This window comes from Acipenser ruthenus, chromosome 10, assembly GCF_902713425.1.
Source record: "Acipenser ruthenus chromosome 10, fAciRut3.2 maternal haplotype, whole genome shotgun sequence".
Taxonomy (NCBI): Eukaryota; Metazoa; Chordata; class Actinopteri; order Acipenseriformes; family Acipenseridae; genus Acipenser; species Acipenser ruthenus.
Window position 1 is genome coordinate 51,741,499 of NC_081198.1, and position 23,349 is coordinate 51,764,847.

Below are 23,349 nucleotides of genomic sequence, written 5' to 3' on the forward strand. Positions count from 1 at the left end.
TCGTCTCATATAACAAGGGGAATTATAGTAACGTACTACCGCAAAGCACTAAGGGATATCGGAGGATACTGTGTAACCAGACTCGAACACGGGTTAAACCAGTTTATCTAACCCAGTTGTGACGACCTCCTGAGTAGGTTTCAAACTTGGTTATGAACCCGTGAGTGACAGCAAGCGAGGCAGCGGATCCCAAACAGCAGCTCTGTAAGAAATATTCACCGGGGCTCCTCAAACGCGCACATTATTCCATTTAAATTGATGTCACCTACTGCTAATACTAATTACATTTCCCAGGTGTCCTTTGTGTTAGTTTCTTTAGTCCATTTCAATTTGTTGTGGACATAAAAGGGACTTTGTTGAATGTGTTTGTCCTTGATAAAAGGAAGACTTTATTGTGACTTTTTAGTCCTGTGCTATTTTCAGCTTGGAGAGACGCTTTAAATGAAGTTCGGAGCTTTCCATCCTCACAGTACCCCAGACAGAAAATGAGAGGGAATGGCAAATCACAAAGATAGACACCGGTACATGGTACTTCAGTGAATGTAAATGTCAAAGTACGGTATATTAATAAAGTCTATATACATTGTCATTAGGGCTGACTCCCATCACATTACTCAAAGAGCACTTTTCTTACAGTAAAGTAAAATAAATAGGCTATTTAATGTATAGTATATCCCCTTTATTCACTGTGCGCGCACAATTGTACCGTGTTAGGTTTCCTATTTAGGTATAATGCATATATTTTCAAAAAAATTAAATACAAAAAACTGACAGAAGGGGATATTGTACTGTACTGTATAACGAGTAGCTGTGTGCCTCTCACCACAACAGTGAAAGAACACATGATTATGTACAGAATGTTGTTTCACAGAAGCGCTAACCTCAGAACGAACCCCGGTTTAAGAAGCGCTGTTAGGAAATGTGTGGGCTCAGGAGGCGTGGTGTTTCTGTGCTAGCTGATTGAAGGAAAGAAGCTGGTGTTGGAGCAGTCAGCTGAGAGAGGAGGAATGAGTTGATAAGCGACACACAGACAGGCCCAGCTGAAGGTAGGGTTTTCTCAGTAAACGCTGGTTAGGGGGCAGCTACAGTACTTGCATTGCAGAAGGCAGGGGATTGGGCCAGAGTAATGATCTGATACAATGCATAGGCCTACAGAATGCATTGCATACAGTTCACAAGCTGATTTGCAAGAGTTTCTTTGCATATTTATATTTGCATATTTCCCAATATAAAGTATTTGGAGGAGGATGAAACAGTAGGAGTACCGTGGCTAGCGTGCACACTGTACTTTGTCCACATGATTGAGTAATACTGTTATCGGGTGACTTTACAGAACATGCAGACATTACAAGATTTCACAGCTACATGTTTCCCCGGGAATATAAACCGGTTCTTACTGAAACAAAACTGCGACAGCAATGAAAATAAGACTGACGATTCTCAAGTCAAGCCTGCCACTAATATGCATGCCTTGCTATTTAGGATGTGCCAATGCATTCGGGTTTATTTCTTAGAGACTGCAACTAGCAGAATACACTGTAACAAACAAACAAACAAAACACCTGTCCCAGACTGTCACAGGGAACTTGGAACCATATGGTCATCACCCAATAGGATCTATCAAACTTCTAAACTGAACAAAACCTTTTTAAAATCCTGAGTTAACACGCTGAATAACGGGTATGTTTTGGCTGTCTAACTGTACAGCTGTAGTTCGATTGTGCTGTTGACAGTTTGGTCGAGTCTGGTCTGCAGGGAAAGGCAGTGGTGGCCGGTGCACGGAAACTGGAAGCAGGTTTTATGTTACAAAACACAAATCACCTGGTTTTAAACACAAAACAAACCACTAGCATGCCAGCGGGGACGCCGCTCTGAACAGGTAAACCGCCTCTTAATGTAATTTGTGTTCGCTGTTGTTGTTTTGTCTCTCAGAAGTATTCTTTTGATTCAGTGTTTGGGTAAATTTGCACCACTGTGACGGCCTCGTACATTACAACAGTCAGTAAAATGTGAAAGCCATACATTCAGGCAGTGCTAGGAAATGCTTCTCTGAAAACAAACCTTTAACGATTCGACCCGCATGTTGCTGTTAGGGGTTAGTTTTTAATCTGGATCAAGTCTGTGTTGAATGATGCGGGTGCTTCCCGTGACTCTCGTGTTTGTATCGGCGACCGCTTTGCCGTACACTGCAGAGACTATGCGTATTGATTTTACAAATTGCGATACATTAACGTTAGCTTGCACCGAAAGAGCAATGGCTTGAAAAGAAACCGCTAAAAACACACCGTGCTCATATTATTATCATGTAAAAATGAACAGTTGTGTTGGATTGTTTCTATTTTTTTTAATAGTTGGGCAGGTTAGCAAGCTGTCAAATGGCCGTGGATTATTTAGCTGCTGGTTTCTAAATATGCGCACATATTGGATGCCGGTATGAGGTTGTTTCATATACTCCACAGGGTGATTCATTCACACCTTAATGACAGTGTCTGTTGCCAGCTGCCCCTGTATGATCAGAAATAAAGACTTCTGGACTTTCAGCCTCTCTTCAGGAAAATACTGTATTACGGAGTCACTTTAATTGGTGTCATGTGTTTCTCTTCCGTGGAGGAGTGTAGACTTTCTGTTTAATAGAGCTCCTACAGCGAACTACTGTTCAAAAGATTTGCAGTTATAAATAACTGCCGTGCAATTTTGAAGAAAGTTGAGTGCAGTGTCAGTATGTAGGAGCGTGTACGCTGCGCTGTTCATAGTGCTGGCCCGGCTTGATCCAAGAATTGAGCATGCTGTAACTGTTCTGCACTGAGCCAAGGTAAAGTACTGTACTGCAGCTCTCAATTTGCAATCATTCCCCACGTAATGCGTAACTAACATACATTAAGAAAATGTTACAGTGGGGAGACTTTCAGGTTTGCCACACAAATAATTTCCATGCTCTTTTTAATTTAAATAAATAGTTTTTGTGTCTGAAGTATGTGAACATGACCGTAAATATCGAGGGTCATTGTCTTTTTGTATTCTGTAACTAGTATTTATTTTGGTAAATGTGTAGAATAATAATAAAACCAAAGACAGCAGGGTTTACCTTCTGGCAAATAATTCTCTTTAAAACAAAATGCACACATATTATCATGTTTCCCCTTACAGGTAAAGTAAAAGCTTCATGTACATTCATGGAGTTGACTGACTCGCTTGTTTTTTTCAGAGGATAGTCCGTGTGGCCGGTGAGGCTTGTATCTTACACAGTAGGGACGCACTACAGCTCTTGAGAAAACCTGTAGTGCCTCAAACCTCCACTCTTTACAGTGAATCCTGGTCCCTGCATTCTCTTCATGAAATAGCATCCTAACCTTCCCCCCTGTGTCAATTCCAGGACCAATGACATGGCTACAGGTGAAAAGCCCTCCTCCTCCACGTTGGACCTGAGTGGGGAGCCCCTGCAGTCCCCCAGCAGCCCCCCCCAACTCACCCACTTCAAACCCCTCACACCCGAGCAGGAGGAGCCCCCCCTCAAGTCCGCCTACAGCTCCTTCGTCAGCCTCTTCCGCTTCAGCAGAGGTACGTACAGATACAGGGCTGCATTCGCACAGGGTTAGGGTGCTTTTTTAATTTATATTTTTTTGAGTCGGGAAAACAGTGATTTGCAAAATGAACTAATAAACTGCAAGAGTTTAAAATGTTTTCTCTGAACTCAATCATAACAGGCTTTTGTAAGACACAGCCCTGAACAAAACCTTCCTTAAAACAATCTTCTAAGTTTTGTGAATAGGGCCTGAAGGCAGCCATCATCCAGAAGGAATTCTGTATCGCTGAATCCTGATTCTTCATTATATAATAGGGTCTGTCCTGACAGATGACAAAAAGCTCATAAATGCCATCTGTAGCTGGTATGAATATACCAGAAGTTTTGTTTTCTAACAGAATAAATCTCTCTCTCTCTCTCTCTCTCTCTCTCTCTCTCTCTCTCTCTCTCTCTCTCTCTCTCTCTCTCTCTCTCTCTCTCTCTCTCTCTCTATATATATATATATATATATATATATATATATATATATATATATATCTCCTTTGTTCTTATTGTCTAACCTGTTTGTTTTTAAAAAGCACATTTATTTTCGTTTTTTACACCAGTATTTTGTAGAATACAATAAGCTCAGTTTCATGTGCAGAAAGTTGCTATTTGTTGTTTTTCAGCTTTCTGAGGCTGAGCTGAAAGGAGCTTTCTTTACTGCAGGTTCCACTTCTCATCTGAACAAGAGACCTTTGTGTTCTCCAGAGTGTTTTATACAGCAGTTCTGCTTATCCTGTCTGAGAGGTCCTTTGTTGTACAGTACAAGAGTACCAGATATCAGTGAAAACATCTAATGTGCAGCACTGCAAGAAGGGGCTCCTCTGCAGGATGTGCCTGACAGCACTGATGTCACAGTGCATTGCACGTGTGTGCATTTCCTCTTATGATTATCATGCAGGAAACTTGTAAATGGAGGGCCCCTGTCTGAAACGGCAGCTTCTTTAGAATCTGTATGCAAATATCAGGCGGTGTTTGAAGTTGCTTTCAAATATAAGAAGCGGCTCCCTGTTCTTGCTTGTTTGGTTCATTCAGAGAGAAGCACAAGACTTGCATGTCATTGGCAATGCATTTGGCAATGAGTTTCACCATGTCATTTTGTGTTATTAACAAATACACGACTACAAGTATTTTCCATATCCAAGACTGAGTTCTTTTAATTGCAGAAACCTCCCAGACCCCCAGCCCTAGCCGAGTGAGTTCATGATTCAGATGTCATGGTTTCATGTCATGTGTCTCCATTTCTCGTGTCATTTCAATATGGACCACTTAAAATAAAGAATCTGGGGAGTACTGGTCAATGCAGCAATCAGGGTTTTACTTGTATCTTTGCTTTATCAGATGAGGCCAGACCTGCCGCCACTCCAGAGAAAAACAAAGTTGATCCAGGGTGTCACCAGGGGGCGAGAGAGTCCTGTTCTAGTATAAATCATGCAAGCAGGGCCCAGTCTGTAAGGACGTCAACGCAGAACAAACAGCATTCCACAGACAGCCAGAGACGAAGCTCCACAGTGTCAGGTAACAAGATCACAATGCAGATGCTCAATTCACCACCTGCTGAGCTGCAGTGCACAAGGGGGTATGGGATAGGACTCTTGCAGGTCTCCCTGTATATGGGATGTCAGTCAAGTATTTCTAAGGGTAGCTTTGGGTTTTGCATTGATCACTATGAAATGTTGCTTCTATTCATACTGAAACAGTACATTACCCCTGTCAGTAAAGGATGTACACAGGCAGTGTACCAGGCAGCATTTCTCATTGATTCAATGAACATTTGCATGATGCTGTCCACAGTACCAATTTAGTGCTTGCAATAATTTGTTTCAGGAAGAAAACAAGTAATTAAAGGGATCACCTAATTTCCAGAAAGAAAAAGCACTGAAACATAATTCACAGGGGTGGAAATAAGACTTCTCTTGCAAAAGCACTGCACTGAATCATCATTCACAGGCGTGGAAATAAGACTCCTCTTGCAAAAGCACTGCACTGAAACATCATTCACAGGGGTGGGAATAAGTCTCCTCTTGCAAAAGCACTGCACTGAATCATCATTCACAGGCGTGGAAATAAGACTCCTCTTGCAAAAGCACTGCACTGAAACATCATTCACAGGGGTGGAAATAAGACTCCTCTTGCAAAAGCACTGCACTGAAACATCATTCACAGGGGTGAGAATAAGACTTCTCTTGCAAAGCAGTTTCCACCATTCCATTTTTTAATATGAGCTTGATTAGCAACAGTGTGTTGGTAGCAAGCTCAGGTGTGTGTTTTATTAAACTCAGTGAAACCAGGAGTGGATCAGACTGCTATTCTGTGGGGGTCTTATTTCCATCCCTGATTCATAACCTAAAATAAATATTACAAACGATAATGCAAGGGATCTGACTCACAGAGCTGGGAGCTGTGGACCTGTACACTATATATACCTGTGAGTGTTTTGTGTTGGGAGCAGCAGACCTATACACTCTCTCTCTCTCTCTCTCTGTGTTTTTCTCTTTCGGCTGGGCAGAGGGCCGCAGGAAGGCGGAGCCGCCCCTGGGTGGTCATGACCCCCGCACAGCGGTGCAGCTGCGCAGCCTCAGCACGGTGCTGAAGCGGCTGAAGGAGATCATGGAGGGGAAGAGCCAGGTAAGCAGGGACATATATTCACAAGCCATTCAGGGATGGCAATGAGACTCCTAGTGCATAGCAGTGTAACCCATTCCAGGTTTTACTAACAGCTTGATTAGCCCCAGTGTATAGGTAACCAGCTCCGGTATGTCTAATCATAGTAAAACCAGGAATGGATCCACCTGCTATGCAGTGGGAGTCTTATTTTCATCTGTGCCATTTACATTTACTTTTTATTAGCAGCTTGTTTTCCAATATCAGCAGCTCTTTTTACAAAAGGAAATGGCACACAGTGTTGGTAAGTATTTTGTGAGTACAGTGTGGCTGGCCCAGTATACTTCATGAAGTGTGAGCCCAGTGCTTCAGGGAGCCTAGGGGCTTTGACCCTTTTGGTGCTGCAATAATTAACTTTAATATGTGGCTAAAATCACGTGCCTTTTAAGGTGCTCTGCACATTTTATCAGCTGGTGTCGTTTCATTCCATGTAGAAGGGAGCTCAATAAACAGTTATTTAAAGCAATCAACAGCTATGCATTAAATGGCTTTTAAACATCCCACGAGCTCTGTAAATGTAGCCTGGAGATCACTGTTCTCTTAAAAAATGTTTTCCCATGCCCAGTTCCACCAGAGGGCAATGTAGACCAATGAAGAGAGAAAAAAGGGACCAAGATGTGTTTTTAAACAGATACATAAAAAAGCAACGAAGAAACAAACTTCTCCATGCCTTACAAAATCAAACAGTTACAAATTAATGCTGGGTGAAAATTGCAGGGTTTAGGTTTTATTTTTTTTAATGTGATGTTATTATAGAACATGTCTTTACACGCTGTGAAAGATGTCACCCTAACCATAAATGACCTCAATTACTGAAATGAAGTGTTGTGTGGACAGATCTGATACTGATGTGCCTCAGCCCTGGCCTGGGGGAACCACCAGCCTGTCGTGCAGGGAAGAGAGTGGAGCTCAGTGATTGGTGATTCATACACGGCTGTTGTGGATTAGGGAACAATGGTGCTTTTGAATTTGAATCTGAACAGTGTACAGACTAGCTAGACCAGCCATGGGGGTCAAGCAATCAAATACACTGATGGTTCTCGTATTACAGTTTACCATATTAAAGGCATGGCAAAGTATGGTAAAGCATTTTCCAAGTCATGGTTAGCCGTGGTAAACTGTGGTAATCTCATAGGGTAGACATGGGAAAAACATAGTGTAATGGCTTTTTTTTTTATTTTCATCCTCTTCCGGGATTCGAACTGCTGACCGTCGGCACTAAAGGCAGACACGCTACAGTTTCGCTAAAGGGGAATCCCCCCTAGCGGGGTTTGTAGCCGTGTCTTTTATGCACACATACAATGTGCCTATTCGGCCAGTAGGGGTCATTCATTACAGTAGGGACACAGCAGAATTGGTAAACTCATAGGGTAGACATGAGAAAAGCATGGGGACACTGCAGAATTGCCATGCACATGTACACTGGTACTCTTATGAGGGTTGTTTCTTGTGTTTTTGCAAAGGAAATGGTGTGCAGTGCATCCTGGATCAAACCGCTCTGACTGTGCCTTTTATTTTTGTGCTGCAGGACAGTGACCTGAAGCAGTACTGGATGCCGGACAGCCAGTGTAAAGAGTGCTACGACTGCAATGAGAAATTCACCACGTTCAGGCGGAGGCACCACTGTCGGCTCTGCGGACAAATCTTCTGTAGCCGCTGCTGTAACCAGGAGATCCCTGGGAAATTCATGGGATATACAGGCGAGTGAAGCTGCCTTGTTGCCTGAAACCGATTTCAAAACTGAAACAAAAAAGATTACATAGTGGCTTGTGTACAGTTATATTTAACGCTGTCGCTACATACAATGCCAATCTGTTATTTTTTTATCACAGCGGTTGTTTGTTTTCTTATTGGTTACTTTTTAAAACCTGCGCTAAGGATAGCTGTGGCATAATTAAAATGTAATGCTACGGGTACAGTATGTCAAGTAGACAAACGCTTCATCTAGTGCTCAGTGAATTACCAGGATTTCAGTTTGAGCCATTCCTGGTTTTACTGTGAGTTTAATAAGACACACCTGAGCTTGTTTCCTATACACTGGGGCTAATCAGACACATAGTACAATCTGGAATGGGTGAAACAGCTGTGCAATAGGAGTATTATGTGCATCCCTGGAATTCCCCTGGATACCCCACACACGGTGGAATATTTCTACAGTGTCCGTATGCGGAGCCAGTGTGTCTGATAGATAATCAGCTTGCTGCACTGTACAGATCTACTGAGCGCACATCCATAAAGTCACTTCTCTTGCCTTTTGTTTTCGTTGCAGGGGATCTCCGGGCCTGCACCTACTGTCGTAAGATAGCGCTGAGCTACGCGCACTCCGCTGACAGCAGCTCCATCGGGGAGGACCTGAGCGCTCTGTCTGACGCCACCTGCGCCGTGTCCGCGCTGGAACCCAGCGAGCCACGCACCCCCGTCGGGGGCAGGAAGGCCAGTCGCAATATTTTCCTGGAGGAGGATCTGGCCTGGCAGAGGTAACAGACCCTCGACACTTCTCATGGGGCACTTCTTTTTATGTGTCATGTGGGATGACTTTTATAGCTGTTTCAATAACGAATAGCATCCTCTTAATAGGTTCATGGGAGCTATGGGCTCGTATCGCCCCTTGTAAAAGCATAGCAGAGTGGTTAAGCACAGGGAAGCATTGTAAAGAATAGTGAGGTATAGCAAAGCATATTAATAAACATGACAAGCCAGGGCAACCTATGCATAGTATAACCATGGGAAAAGCATAGGGGGAAAACTGCACAAATACCCTGGTTGACTTTTATAAGGGGCTCTCATGCCTCTGATATTATGGGTTTGCTTTACTGTCAGCTAACGTGAGTTCTATGTTTTGTTGCCAGTTTAATTCTCCAGGACTCCCAGCCCAACAGCCTGGCGACTCGGCTGGCCAGCATGCAGGAGGATGTGGGGAGGTCTCCAGCGCGGAAGAGGTGTGTTCAGAGAGTGCTTTAAAAGCTGCCTTCTTCCTTTGGGGTTTCTCCCTCAGGATCTCTTGAACGTGATTGCTCAAAAGAAAACATTGATCACAATGAGGGAATTCTTGTATGGAATAGTTGGCAATTGCACATTATTTAATGTTAAAGTAATAATATGGGCACAGCTTTCTTACAGTGTTACAATTGCAAGTCAAGGGAGCCACCTATTTGTTTAAATCAAACAAAAGACTTATTACCGTATTGCATAACATTCCCTGGCCATTGTTTAATTCTGATAAACGGTCTAATTCATTCTGTCCTCCAGAGGGAAAAGAGAGGATAGTGTTCTCTTGTATTGAGCTTGTTGTATCGAGTCTATTGCTGAGTGAGTCTGGTGCACTGATTTAGATGCACCCCCTGCTCTCAGGTCTGCCAGCATTACTAACCTGTCCCTGGACCGCTCGGGCACCTCCATGCTCCCCTACGAGAGCTCCATCAGCCCCCAGACCAGCCGCGCTTACATCAAGGGAGACGCCAACGAGGAGGAGAGGAAGATCCTGCTGGTGATTACCTGCCATGTGTAGCCATGTGCTTTCTTTAGAACAGCGTTGGATTGATGTAGCTATAAAGCAGTTGTTTCTGTGCGTGTAGGATTCTGTGCAGCTGAAGGACCTGTGGAAGAAGATTTGCCACCACAGCACCGGCATGGAGTTCCAGGACCACCGCTATTGGCTGCGCACCTACCCCAACTGCATTGTGGGCAAGGAGCTGGTGAACTGGCTCTTGAGGAACGGGCACATCTCAACAAGGCATGTATTACAATGCTAACATAATAAACAATTCATGTATTACAATGCTGACATGATGCGATATTGAAGGGTTACAATGCTAACATGATGCGATATTGAAGGGTTACAATGCTAACATGATGCGATATTGAAGTGTTACAATGCTAACATGATGCGATATTGAAGGGTTACAATGCTAACATGATGCGATATTGAAGTGTTACAATGCTAACATGATGCGATATTGAACGGTTACAATGCTAACATGATGCGATATTGAAGGGTTACAATGCTAACATGATGCGATATTGAAGGGTTACAATGCTAACATGATGCGATATTGAACGGTTACAATGCTAACATGATGCGATATTGAAGGGTTACAATGCTAACATGATGCGATATTGAAGTGTTACAATGCTAACATGATGCAATATTGAAGGGTTACAATGCTAACATGATGCGATATTGAAGGGTTACAATGCTAACATGATGCGATATTGAAGGGTTACAATGCTAACATGATGCGATATTGAAGGGTTACAATCCTAACATGATGCGATATTGAAGGGTTACAATGCTAACATGATGCGATATTGAAGGGTTACAATGCTAACATGATGCGATATTGAAGGGTTACAATGCTAACATGATGCGATATTGAAGGGTTACAATGCTAACATGATGCGATATTGAAGGGTTACAATGCTGACATGATGCGATATTGAAGTGTTACAATGCTAACATGATGCGATATTGAAGTGTTACAATGCTGACATGATGTGATATTGAAGGGTTACAATGCTATCATGATGCGATATTGAAGGGTTACAATGCTAACATGATGCAATATTGAAGGGTTACAATGCTAACATGATGCGATATTGAAGGGTTACAATGCTAACATGATGCGATATTGAAGTGTTACAATGCTAACATGATGCGATATTGAAGTGTTACAATGCTAACATGATGCGATATTGAACGGTTCTGTACTCACCTACTTGAATTGCATTTCGCGTGCATCTTCCAATACTGCACCCTTAAAGCGCAAGCTAGCAAATTTAATCACCAGTCCCTCCAGAATTCCGCAGAAATTCACCGAAATTTCTCTCACAGAATTTTTATTTTTTTTTTCCAATCAGAAATACAGGCATGTTAATTTGCTTTTGTTTATTTTGGTACCCAGCAGCACCTGTTAACAGCTTCCACCTAAATTACAGGATGAATCGTGCGGCACACAGAGTGTAGCTCCTAAAGACTGCTGAACAGTACCCCAAACCTTCCATGAAGACAGTAGGAAACTGTTTTGCAATACTGAGAGACCACTAGGCTAAAATACAAGAGGTCGCGGAGTATTAGGCGTGTTTTTGGTGTTCAAAGAGCCCAGATTAAAAACAAGGCTGTGGTGCACCGATCAGTAGCCTCTCTGATCCCTGCGTCACGTGTGCTGTCTGTGTTTCAGAGCCCAGGCTATAGCGATTGGTCAGGCGCTGGCAGATGGACGATGGCTGGACTGTGTCACTCATCATGATCAGCTGTTTAGGGATGAATATGTCCTTTACCGCCCCCTGCAGGTAAGCATTGCCTGTCTGAAGCAGTAGCAGTAGAACCTTTGCCTATGTGGATGTGAGCAAGTAATTTAGGATTGCATTAATAAAAAAAAAACTGTTTTAGGAACTTTCTATTGCAGATTTTATTGATTTCTAAGCACATAAGAAAATAGTACGAAATACAAAATTGCAGTTTCTAATCAGATAAAAAACGAGAAACATAAAATAGAACGTTAGTAAAAAAAAAATTAAAAGATCAATTGTGACCTGCAGGTTCCACACATTTTGCAGACTCTGGGTAGATTTAAACGTGAACACATGCAATGTGTTGTAAATGTCTTGGTGTTTTCTTATCTATTTATTGGCTCTGTTTGAGAAACCAATCCTGTTAAATCTGCTCTTAACTGATCTGTCTGATTGCTCAAATTCCTAGACCAAAACACAAAGTCAGTTTAATATTTTAACTGAATGAATGCAACCCTGAAAGCCAGAACTGAGGGCTGGGCCCAGGTCATTTATACAGTTTGAATGCATCTCTCTTTTATAACATGCCTGCATTTCCTTAACTGCATAATAGAAAGGGTTGGCTCACCTTAGACACCCTCCCTGTAATCATGAGTCTTTTAGTCTTTTGTTTGAGTTCAGTGTCAGGATCAAAGACATTCACAGTTGGGTATTAAAAAAAAATGAGAGGGTAATTTTAAAGTATGTACTATTTAACAAAGAGGCTCTGTGTTCTTAAAGAATTCCCAGTAAATGCATGCTACAGACGCACTAGAGGGTTGTGAACAGTCTTTAGTTGAGCAAGTCTGCCTCGTGCATGGTAAACAGCAGTACTGTAGCAGTAATGCAGCTGATTGTCTGCATCTGTTTTATCAGAGCACAGAGTTTTCCGAGACTCCATCTCCAGACAGCGATTCAGTGAACTCCCTGGAGGGCCACTCGGAGCCCTCCTGGTTTAAAGACATCAAGTTTGATGACAGCGACACGGAGCAGATTGCAGACGAGGGAGAAGACAACATGCCAAGTACGTCAGCGTGTGCGCTCAGGCTGCCCTGGGAAACCCTTCTCATGCAGAGCAAGGCTTCTGAGCACACAGCGACACAAACAACTCTCCTTCCTGTCCCAGAGCACACACACAGAGCGACACAAACAACTCTCCTTCCTGTCCCAGAGCACACACACAGAGCGACACAAACAACTCTCCTTACTGTCCCAGAGCGCACACACAGCGACACAAACAACTCTCCTTCCTGTCCCAGAGCACACACACAGAGCGACACAAACAACTCTCCTTCCTGTCCCAGAGCACACACACAGAGCGACACAAACAACTCTCCTTCCTGTCCCAGAGCACACACACAGAGCGACACAAACAACTCTCCTTCCTGTCCCAGAGCACACACACAGAGCGACACAAACAACTCTCCTTCCTGTCCCAGAGCACACACACAGCGACACAAACAACTCTCCTTCCTGTCCCAGAGCACACACACAGAGCGACACAAACAACTCTCCTTCCTGTCCCAGAGCACACACACAGCGACACAAACAACTCTCCTTCCTGTCCCAGAGCACACACACAGAGCGACACAAACAACTCTCCTTCCTGTCCCAGAGCACACACACAGAGCGACACAAACAACTCTCCTTCCTGTCCCAGAGCACACACACAGAGCGACACAAACAACTCTCCTTCCTGTCCCAGAGCACACACACAGAGCGACACAAACAACTCTCCTTCCTGTCCCAGAGCATGCACAGCGACACAAACAACTCTCCTTCCTGTCCCAGAGCACGCACAGCAGCACAAACAACTCTCCTTCCTGTTCCAGAGCACACACACAGAGCGACACAAACAACTCACCTTCCTGTCCCAGAGCACACACACAGCGACACAAACAACTCTCCTTCCTGTCCCAGAGCATGCACAGCAGCACAAACAACTCTCCTTCCTGTCCCAGAGCACACACACAGCGACACAAACAACTCTCCTTCCTGTCCCAGAGCACGCACAGCAGCACAAACAACTCTCCTTCCTGTTCCAGAGCACACACACAGAGCGACACAAACAACTCTCCTTCCTGTCCCAGAGCACGCACAGCAGCACAAACAACTCTCCTTCCTGTTCCAGAGCACACACACAGCGACCACAAACAACTCTCCTTCCTGTCCCAGAGCACACACACAGAGCGACACAAACAACTCTCCTTACTGTCCCAGAGCACACACACAGCGACCACAAACAACTCTCCTTCCTGTCCCAGAGCACACACACAGCGACCACAAACAACTCTCCTTCCTGTCCCAGAGCACACACACAGTGACACAAACAACTCTCCTTCCTGTCCCAGAGCACACACACAGAGCGACACAAACAACTCTCCTTCCTGTCCCAGAGCACGCACACAGAGCGACACAAACAACTCTCCTTCCTGTCCCAGAGCACGTTTGTTCTTTTTGATTCTAAACTTAAAAAAAAAAAAAAAATACTACCCCATTAGGCTAATAAGTATTAAAAAAAATAAATTAAAAATGTTTTTTTTTTTTGGAACATTTGTGTTTAGATTTACTGATGATCCAATGCAAAGCCAATCACTGATTTGCATCTGAAAGGAAATGCAATTCCCTGGGTTGTATGATGTCTTGTTTCTTTTAGAGATAAGTGGTGAATAGATGCAAATGCCGAGTAACGCTGCTCCCTTGACTGTTTCACACGACCAATATGTAACCATTTTTACGGTGGAAAATCTGGAATATTTGTTTGTGTTCATTGTTCTTAGACTCTGCCAGTCCTAGCAAGCGGACCTCAGTTAGCAGTTTCCAGTCTGCAGTGGACAGTGACTCTGCTGCGTCTATAAGTCTGAATGTGGAGATGGACAATGTTAACTTCCACATCAAGAAGCAGTCCAAGTACCCTCACGTGCCCCCCTACCTCGCTGAGCAGAAAGGTATGCGCCAAAAACCCCCCGCAGGGCTGCGGTCCAAACACTACTTGAGATCTCTTTGACATGTGCAGTTTCAGTGGTTTTATACTGTACAGTCTGTATGCTAACTGACAGGACTGAGTTGAGTCCCACATGACCAACTTGTGTGTGTCCAACTTGTCCCAAATGTTCACAATAATGTCATTATTTGCGTACTTCTTTTCTGCATATATGCAGTGGTACAATGTCCTGTAGTGGTCTGTTTAAAAACAAGGCCTGGTGTTCCATTATACTGTAGCCCCATTCCCGTGATGGAAAACGCTAGTGGCTCCTGTTGCTGAAACGCTAAACCATTTCCATCAAAATCAGGAAACGAGACTAGAATTTGTGGTCCAAATGGTTTTGCTGAAACTCAAGAGCTCAAAAAAAATATTGGTTATAATACAACAGCAAAGTAACAAAAAAGGAGAAGTTTGAGCCGGAGGGACACAGACGTCAGGAGTTTCCACTCACTAGACTCCTGATAAAAGCACCTTGCTGGACGGTTCTGCCTGATTTCCTTTTTTTTTTTAGTTTTTGTTGCTTTTTCTGCAGCACTGCAGTTTGTTGTTCTGACCATTGCTTGCTAGTTACAGTACGTTCCTATTAAAAATGTTTCCTTTTGTATAGCTAGAGAAAAGGAGAAGTGAGTTGTTATGGCAACGCTGTGTTCTCATGGTTTTGACAGAAGGCAGAAGCTGAAAGTTCTTTGCTGGAAAGTTCCTGTACGGTGCCATGTGTTTGTCTGGTTAAGTGAGTAAGTTGTTCCATGTACTGGCAGAGGGTGTGTGTGTGTTTCTGCAGTCATTTCTTTACCATGACGTGTCTCCTGCAGCCCACATGTTTCTGTTGCTAGAGATTATTTTCTCTGAACTCTCCTTCTCTGTGTCTCTGCTGTGAACAGAGTTCCTGGTTTCGGAGGACGGAGGACAGCACATGATCTCCATCAGTGACGCTTTCATCAGAGGTAAAGAGATGCCGTTTTCCTCCATGCTTGTATTTCTCGGTACAGGTTTGTCTGTCTTATAAAAATGGCACAATCAAGCTACTTTTTTAAGGAAGTAACAGAAAGACTGCACTAGGCTATCTAATCAAATAGTTTCGCACGACATTCCACCCAAAATAAACAACAATAGGAATCTGTGTATCATTTATAAGTAAATGCTTTGATGTGTAGGTCTGATAGCAACTTTAAGTACAGTAACTAGCACATGGTAATTAAAAATGACTGTAAATACAAACCTATGATCTCTCTCTCTCTCTCTCTCTCTCTCTCTCTCTCTCTCTCTCTCTCTATATATATATATATATATATATATATATATATATAATTTCTGTTGAACATGCTGTTTTTATGGTACAAAGTCATGCTCTATTTGGTTTGGCTGTGTTTTATTCTCAGCTTCTGGGTGGGGCTGGCCCATGCAGGACACCGTCATGCATCAACACAGCCTATAGTATAATGAGTGAAAGATCTTAGTTTTGTTTCAGGACCAGTCTTGTAATAACATGTTTCAGAAAGGAAAGAAAGATCAAATAAAACATGTAATACAACTGAAGTGCAAGTAGGACCCTTTGAGCATTGTGAGAGCTGCTTGTTAGTAGGGTTTATATTAAGCAAAATGCAATGAAGGTATTTTAGGTTCACAGTGGAAAGTGACATATTCCCTTTAATTATGACCTTGCTCTCCAGTTACTCCCTTTGCCAATTGAGGCCATAACTTTTCAGTATCTGAATGTGCATGAACCTGGGGAAATCATGACGAGGTCATGCATATTAACTGTCAAGATAATGCATATTCACTATGGAACAGGATTTCATTTAGTGAGTGTCACAAGCTGGCTGGTGGATGACGTCACAGAACCGGAAGATATAGACACACAAGTCAGCTATTTAAAAAATGAAAGATTTAAACAAAACAACTCAAACAAAAAGGCAAATTGGCCAAACAAAACAAACACTAACTATACTTTTACAGACACGAGTGCCTTTGTATCTTTTAGTCGAGGTAGCATTCGCTCTCTTTCTCTTTATTTCTCCCGTCTCTTCCTTCCTCCTCAATGCGCTCAGAGTGGGTCCTTTTATATTCTGTGGCTGCAGCCTTAATTACCTATTAATCAAATAATGACCTTATTAATGACCTTATTAAGGCTCCAGCCACATTCCCACAAGGTTTATAGGATGGTGACTTTAACCCCATCCACGTCGACTACATATTATAATACAAATAACACATACATAAATAAATACATATGCACAAGGGGTGGGTACCCCGTCACAGTGAGTTAATATGAGGATCCAGGTGTTGAGGGGGTAGATTCCAAACTTGAGCGATATTGTCACAACGTATCTGACCAAAAGCGTTGTTCAAGTTTCAGATTAACGAGTTCCAAATAATACGAGATACAGCGCTGGAACGAAAATCAAATGGGTTTACAATATATATATCACTATTATCTGCTGTATTATTGAATTGTGGTTTGTCACACTTGAACAAAAATTATTGTATTTCTTGCTCTCATTGTATTACTTGTATTGTAACACTTGAAATGTATTTGCTTACGATGTAAGTCGTCCTGGATAAGGGCGTCTGCTAAGAAATAAATAATAATAATAATAATAATATATATATATATATATATATATATATATATATATATATATATACACAGTTGTAGTCAAAAGTTTACATACCCCAATGGAAATTTATAATTTCTTGAAAACAAAGAATTTTAGGAAAAATCTTTTGTAGCAAAAGTTTTGCTTTTGTGGATAAGGAAAAAAGTTACAAGAATTATTTATTTCAGCAATTTTTTTGTAAAACTCCAAAAGTATTCATACCCTTTGATGCTATGATAGTATTGTCTACAAGGTGCTAGAAATTTCAAGATGATAATGCAGAACATAACGTTAATAACAATCCGAGATTGACTGCCAAATATATTCAAAGTGAATTGGCTGCAAGCAGGACTGGGGTTTCCATTGCAACCTTAGGTCGAGTATTGCAAGGTAAAGGTCTCAATGGTCGCAGGCCAAGGAAAAAGCCACTCTTAGGAAAACGTCACAAGGACAATCTCTTAAAGTTTGCAAAACTGCATTTGAGTGATGGATATGAGGTCTGGTCAAAGGTTTTGTGAAGTGATGAAACAAAAATCGAGCTATTTGGTCACAGTGATAGTCTTTACGGGCATACAAAGAAAGGAACACCATACCTACTGTCAAGCATGGAGGTGGTAATATCCTTCTATGGGACTGCTTTTCCTCTAATGGCACAGGAAATGTATTTCCAATATATGGTAAAATGGATTCCATAGCATACCAAAAGATATTGACCAGTCATCTGAAATCCTGCGCTACAAAACTTGGTTTCAAGCGCAACTGGACGATCCAACACAACAACGATCCAAAGCACACATCAAAATCTACTTCAGAATGGTTAAAGAAGAATAAAATCAAGGTTCTGGAATGGCCTAGTCAAAGTCCCGATCTAAATCCGATTGAGAATCTTGAGAAGTCCTTAGAATTTGAATGAACTGGAACAATGTTGCATTGAAGAATGGTCGAAAATCACTAAAGAATCATGCCAAAAGCTCATTGACAAATATCCTAATCGTTTAAAAGAGGTTATTATTGCTAAAGGTGCTCAACTAGATATTAATTTAATTTTCCTTGTCAGGGTATGAATACTTTTGAATTAGCATTTTTGGAGTTTTGCAAAAACTTGCTGAAATAAATAATTGTAGACATCTATTTCTTGTATTTTTTTTTTTCTTCATCCACAAAAGCAAAACTTTTGCTACAAAAGATTTTTCCTATAACTACATGTTTTCGAGAAATTTCTAGCGATTTATAAATTTCCATTGGGGTATGTAAAATTTTGACTGTGCTGTCCTGTCCTCATGCAGATCCTATTCTCTCTCTCTCTCTCTCTCTCTCTCTCTCTCTCCTTTCTCTTTCTCTCTCTCTCTCTCTCTTCCCCCTCCCTCTTTCCCCTCCTTCCTTCCACCCTCTCTCTCTCTCTCTCTCCCCCTCTCCCCCTCTCTCTCTCCAGAGTCCCTGTTTAACCGCCAGGTGGAGGAGAAGACCAAGGAGCTGCTCTTCACTCCCCTGGGCTGGCACCACAGCTCCCTGGAGCAGCTGAGAGAGGAGAATGGAGAGAAGCAAGCCATGGAGAGGCTGCTGTAAGAAACAACTTCGTCCTCTGTCTTTGACCTAACTTTCATTTGTTCCTTTTTTTCTTTATTTGTCTTCTGCCTTGGTCCTTCTGGAGGTGACAGGCTCTGCTATGATGAGAAAACAAGTAGTTTTGGACACAAATATACATTTTTTATTGAAAATGGTCAGTTTTGGGGGAATGATTGCATCCTCATATGAGGCTATCATGCATTTGCATGTTCCATATATCCCCGTATAGAGACTAGAAGACGGGTTTTTTTATGGTTAAGAGACACATGAATTGTTAGAGATGTGTTTACAGCTTTGGAGCACAATTAGAGGCAGTTTAATGACGTGAACAGCGTTAGGATTTGGATCTACTGCAGGTCCGATAACTAAACTAGGACACCCCTAATCGGTACATTTGTAGGCCACCAGATGTAATCATTTGTGTATAATTAGGGCTTGAACTTTTCGTTTTTTATTTTCCAACTCTCTACCTCCCTTTAAATGTTAATTAGTAGTAGTTAAGCTGTCTCTGCATCATAATTAAAGAGAAAACTACTAATTAAAGACTGGGTTTAAGAGAATTATTTTCTTTGCTACAAATCAAGGCGATTTTAAATGCTGGACTTGCTATCTGTGTAACGCTTCGTACTGGGTATTCCGTGCTGAGAAGAAAATCTGTCAGGAAAACTTGGTTAAACACGTAAAAATAACAAAAGCAAAACGATAAAGTAGGCGACTGCAAGAATGAAATGCAATTAGGATCATTGATGAGCAATTTAGGTATTTTGTCACGTCTGTTTGAAATAAAAATGAAGTGAAACAGAATCTGGCTCAGTCAAGATATGAAGGTTAAAACAAGTGACATTGTTTTGTAATTAACAGCTTTTTCTCAGTTTAGTTAGGAAATGTAGTTGTCTCCAATGAGTTTAAAGGGACGTCATGTGATCAAAAATAAAGCCCTATGGATAATGAAGACGAGATGGATACTCACACATCAGTGAAACACTGGGTTTACCTCCTGAAGCTTTACACTATTAAGCATGAAATATTGAAAATAGCTGAAAATAAACATTTCAAGTGGTTTTGGACGTCTAATTAATATATTTTTTATGGTTTTTTTTTTCCCCCCGTCACACACCATCTCCTAGCCATGTCCCCATATAAAGACTAGAAGAGTTTATTTTATCCGTCCTCTTATGAGGTCGCCATGCATGAAAGGTTTCATCTTCAACATGCTGTTCCTTTTCCTCTCTGCAGCTCTGCCAACCACAGCCACATGATGGCGCTGCTGCAGCAGCTGCTGTACAGCGAGTCCCTGTCCCTGTCCTGGAGGGACATCATCGTCCCGGTGGTGAGACAGGTGGTCCAGACGGTGCGTCCCGACGTCAGGAATAATGATGACGACATGGACATCCGCCAGTGTGTCCACATCAAGAAGGCGAGGCTTCTGATCTTCTCATGATCCGCAGGGACCGTGGAGTAGAGGGCTTTTTTTAGACATGTTTTAAGAGATCCCTCTCATTCCAACTTCTTTTTTTGTTTGCTTTTAGATTCCTGGAGGGAAGAAATTTGACTCTGCAGTTGTAAATGGTTTTGTTTGCACCAAAAACATAGCCCATAAGAAGGTGGGTGTGAGGCTTGCTTTGGTTGTGTGAGAAGAGGCCTGGCTAATTATTCTGACCTATCAGAAAGCCCTGCATGGTTATATGCTGGGTGTTTTACTGGGGTACTACTTTACTTTTAATGGATCCTCTGACCAGTCCTTTAAACAACAACACATTAAATACATTAGGAAATCATTTTCAAATTCTTATTTTCATGATGACATGCGTTAGAATACATAGGATAATGGTTTCCCGGTGTTCTGTTTGTGTCCAGATGAATTCCTATATTAAAACCCCGAAGATTCTGCTGCTGAAGTGCTCCATTGAGTATCTTTACCGTGAGGAGACCAAGTTCACCTGCATCGACCCCATAGTGCTGCAGGTCAGTGATCACACTCTGACAGGGAGCTTTTGCTTGCCTTTCACACTTTCACAGAATGCTTGCTTCTTTCTGAAAACTACATTTCTAGGGGTTGTTAATAATCTTGACAATAGTACTAAAAATGAACATAATAAGTAACAAAGTAATACAATTTTTTTTATATAAATGATAAAATTAGACAAGCATCTAAACCTCTGTGTTACTGTATTCTTTTTTTTTAGTACTGCTGTATGTCTTATGATTGAGTGTAAAGTGTTGTAACTAATAGTCAGCTGCATTGAGGTTGACAGTGAAACAAGAAGCTCAGAGAATGGACAGTCTCTTGTAAATACAGTTTTATACACGGCTCCCTGCTAGACACTGGATCCCTTCAGTACTGGCATGCAACAGGAAAACTGAGAAACGTACAGGAATTCTGATATTACTTCATTTTTTGGAACAGGAACGGGAGTTCTTGAAGAACTACGTGCAGAGAATCGTGGACGTTCGTCCTAATTTGGTTTTGGTGGAGAAGACGGTGTCGAGGATAGCCCAGGACATGCTGCTGGAGCACGGAATCACCTTGGTCATCAACGTGAAGCCTGTAAGTGGGGCTGGTCCCACGAGGGGGAGCGACAAGCACGGCTTCAAGGGGGAGTCTCTGTCATTTTAGCTGCATTTGTTCAGTCTCAACCAGCTCTAATAATATCTCTCCTGCTAACTACAGTGATCCTTGTAGGCCATGTTCTGAGCAGATTTGCACAGATCTTGCAGCTCATTTGCTGGTGTCTTGGTAACCAGAAAGCTGCTCCTCAGAATATTCTCTGCAAAAAATGCATCCACTGAAATCAGTCTGTTTTTTCTATTTACCTTTGCAGCAAGTCTTGGACCGGGTGAGCCGCATGACTCAAGGCGACTTAGTGATGTCCATGGATCAGCTTCTGACCAAGCCTCGCTTGGGAACCTGCCACAAGTTCTATATGCACTCATTCCAGCTGGCCAGTGGTGAGTTGTAGCAAGGTCTGCCAGCGCCTCCTGCCTGGCTCCAGGGGGCCTTGTAACCTGTTTAAAGCCCTGGCTTCACATGCACAGTTTTGCAGTGAACCCCCTAATTGGAAAGAATGCTCCAGTGATTTCTGCTTTTCTCCTTCTTCCTGCTTTGCCGCACAAACGTAAGGGAATAGTTAACAGAGTTTACAAATCTGAAACACAGGTTGCTCTGCTATGATCTGTGGTTGTAGAGAAGGCTGAAAAGGTTAATCCGCTTCTACAAGTCAATCATAAAATCCATATACATTACAGCTGGCAATAAAATAAGATAATAGGGAAGTATTGTTTGTAGTTGGCATGACAGCTTCATATTACTTTCTCTGACCGAATATCCACTGTAAGAGCTGCAGCACCTGTTAATATGAAGTGTCACCATTGCTTTTGCTTTTTACGGCTTTTTTAATTTCTCTCCAGATCAATCAAAGACCCTGATGTTCTTTGAGGGATGTCCTCTGCACTTAGGATGCACCATCAAACTGAGGGGGGCCTCGGAGTACGAACTAGCCAGGGTGAAGGATATCATCATCTTCATGATCTGCGTGGCCTATCACTCCCAGCTGGAGATCTCCTTCCTCATGGACGAGTTCGCCATGCCCCCCAGCCTGGCCAAGAATGGCTCGTTCCATTCCCTCATCGAGGGCGGGCCGGCCGAGGCAGGCAAACTGGACCTCTTCCAGGGGGCTGATGTCACCACTGTCCTCAAAGAGCTGGACTTCGCATCAGAAAAGCTGCCCGCAATTTCAGAGTCGGTGTCCAGGGAGGTGGTGGAGCAGCTCGTAGAGAACGGACTACTTGTTGAGGGGGTTCCCCCTGGTGATGAGAAGGATCCCGCCGGTGATGAGAAGGTCCCTGAGAAATTAGATGAAGCAAAGATAGACAATCCCGAAATGGGGCCCCCGCACAGACCAACCCTGTCTTCCTCCTCCTACTCCTCCCTGCCGCCAGCGGTAGTGTTGCCCCCATTTCTGATGGATGATGCTGAAGACAGCATCAGTCAGGACGGCAGGTTGAGCGAAGCAAGCACCCTTTATGAAAGACAGTGTGACGGGTCCGCGGGACTGCAGGCAGCTCCGAGGCTGTTCAGGGACCCCCTTCAGGACGACACAGGGATGTACATCACAGAGCTGGTGACCTCCTCCGAGGACAGGCTGAAGTCTCACTCGGTGGCCTTCAAGCAAGAGCTGAAGGATGTCATCCTCTGCATCTCGCCCTTCATCTCGTTCAAGGAGCCCTTCCTCCTGACGCAGAAAGGGATGAGGTGCCCCAGCCGAGACTACTTCCACGAGCAGGTCTACCTCTCGCCTCTCATCAGCAAGGAGTTCAAGGAGCAGGACAGCAGGAGGAAACGGCAGCTTCTGAAGGATGCTCCAGCTTCTCAGCCCTCAAACGGGAGCGTGCCTGGCAGGTCTACCCAGGTCCTCCCCTCCCACGAGCTCACCAACACCCGGATCGCAGATCACCTCGGCAGCAGCCAGGACCTGTCCAGGATGCTGGCGGACTTCAGGGCTCGGGGCGGGAGGATCAGACAGAAGGACGCTGACCCCTTTGTACAGAGCAAAGAGGCCTCTGGGAAGACTGGGACCAAGAGTGAGAGTGATGACGATCGGGGCCATGTGCAGAATGAGATGGCCTGGGGGTCCAAGGTGGGGATGATTTGGGCTTGTTCTGCAGCTTCACAAGTCAAGTACACACCCACAGTTAAGAAGTGG

General features: G+C 43.1%; 1 protein-coding gene across 5 annotated transcripts in view; it reads left to right on the plus strand.

Moving 5' to 3' along the window:
* The first annotated feature begins 899 nt into the window (after nt 1-899).
* LOC117412588 (1-phosphatidylinositol 3-phosphate 5-kinase-like) overlaps nt 900-23,349 on the plus strand; it is a 45,714-nt gene continuing 23,264 nt past the window's right edge. For 4 of the 5 annotated variants that reach the window (XM_034021082.3, XM_034021116.3, XM_034021108.3 and 1 more), the window contains exons 1-20: nt 1,675-1,879; nt 3,374-3,558; nt 4,907-5,083; nt 6,075-6,193; nt 7,758-7,929; nt 8,499-8,706; nt 9,079-9,168; nt 9,581-9,716; nt 9,805-9,962; nt 11,407-11,518; nt 12,374-12,521; nt 14,278-14,445; nt 15,365-15,427; nt 18,513-18,642; nt 19,883-20,063; nt 20,176-20,250; nt 20,504-20,611; nt 21,054-21,194; nt 21,469-21,595; nt 22,055-23,283. In XM_034021082.3, coding sequence (XP_033876973.3) covers nt 3,384-3,558; nt 4,907-5,083; nt 6,075-6,193; nt 7,758-7,929; nt 8,499-8,706; nt 9,079-9,168; nt 9,581-9,716; nt 9,805-9,962; nt 11,407-11,518; nt 12,374-12,521; nt 14,278-14,445; nt 15,365-15,427; nt 18,513-18,642; nt 19,883-20,063; nt 20,176-20,250; nt 20,504-20,611; nt 21,054-21,194; nt 21,469-21,595; nt 22,055-23,283 — 3,717 coding nt within the window. In that variant the 5' untranslated portion in view covers nt 1,675-1,879; nt 3,374-3,383. Of the gene's footprint in view, nt 1,047-1,674; nt 1,880-3,373; nt 3,559-4,906; nt 5,084-6,074; nt 6,194-7,757; nt 7,930-8,498; nt 8,707-9,078; nt 9,169-9,580; nt 9,717-9,804; nt 9,963-11,406; nt 11,519-12,373; nt 12,522-14,277; nt 14,446-15,364; nt 15,428-18,512; nt 18,643-19,882; nt 20,064-20,175; nt 20,251-20,503; nt 20,612-21,053; nt 21,195-21,468; nt 21,596-22,054; nt 23,284-23,349 lie in introns of those variants that run through there. The other variant, XM_034021090.3, reaches the window with a different exon arrangement.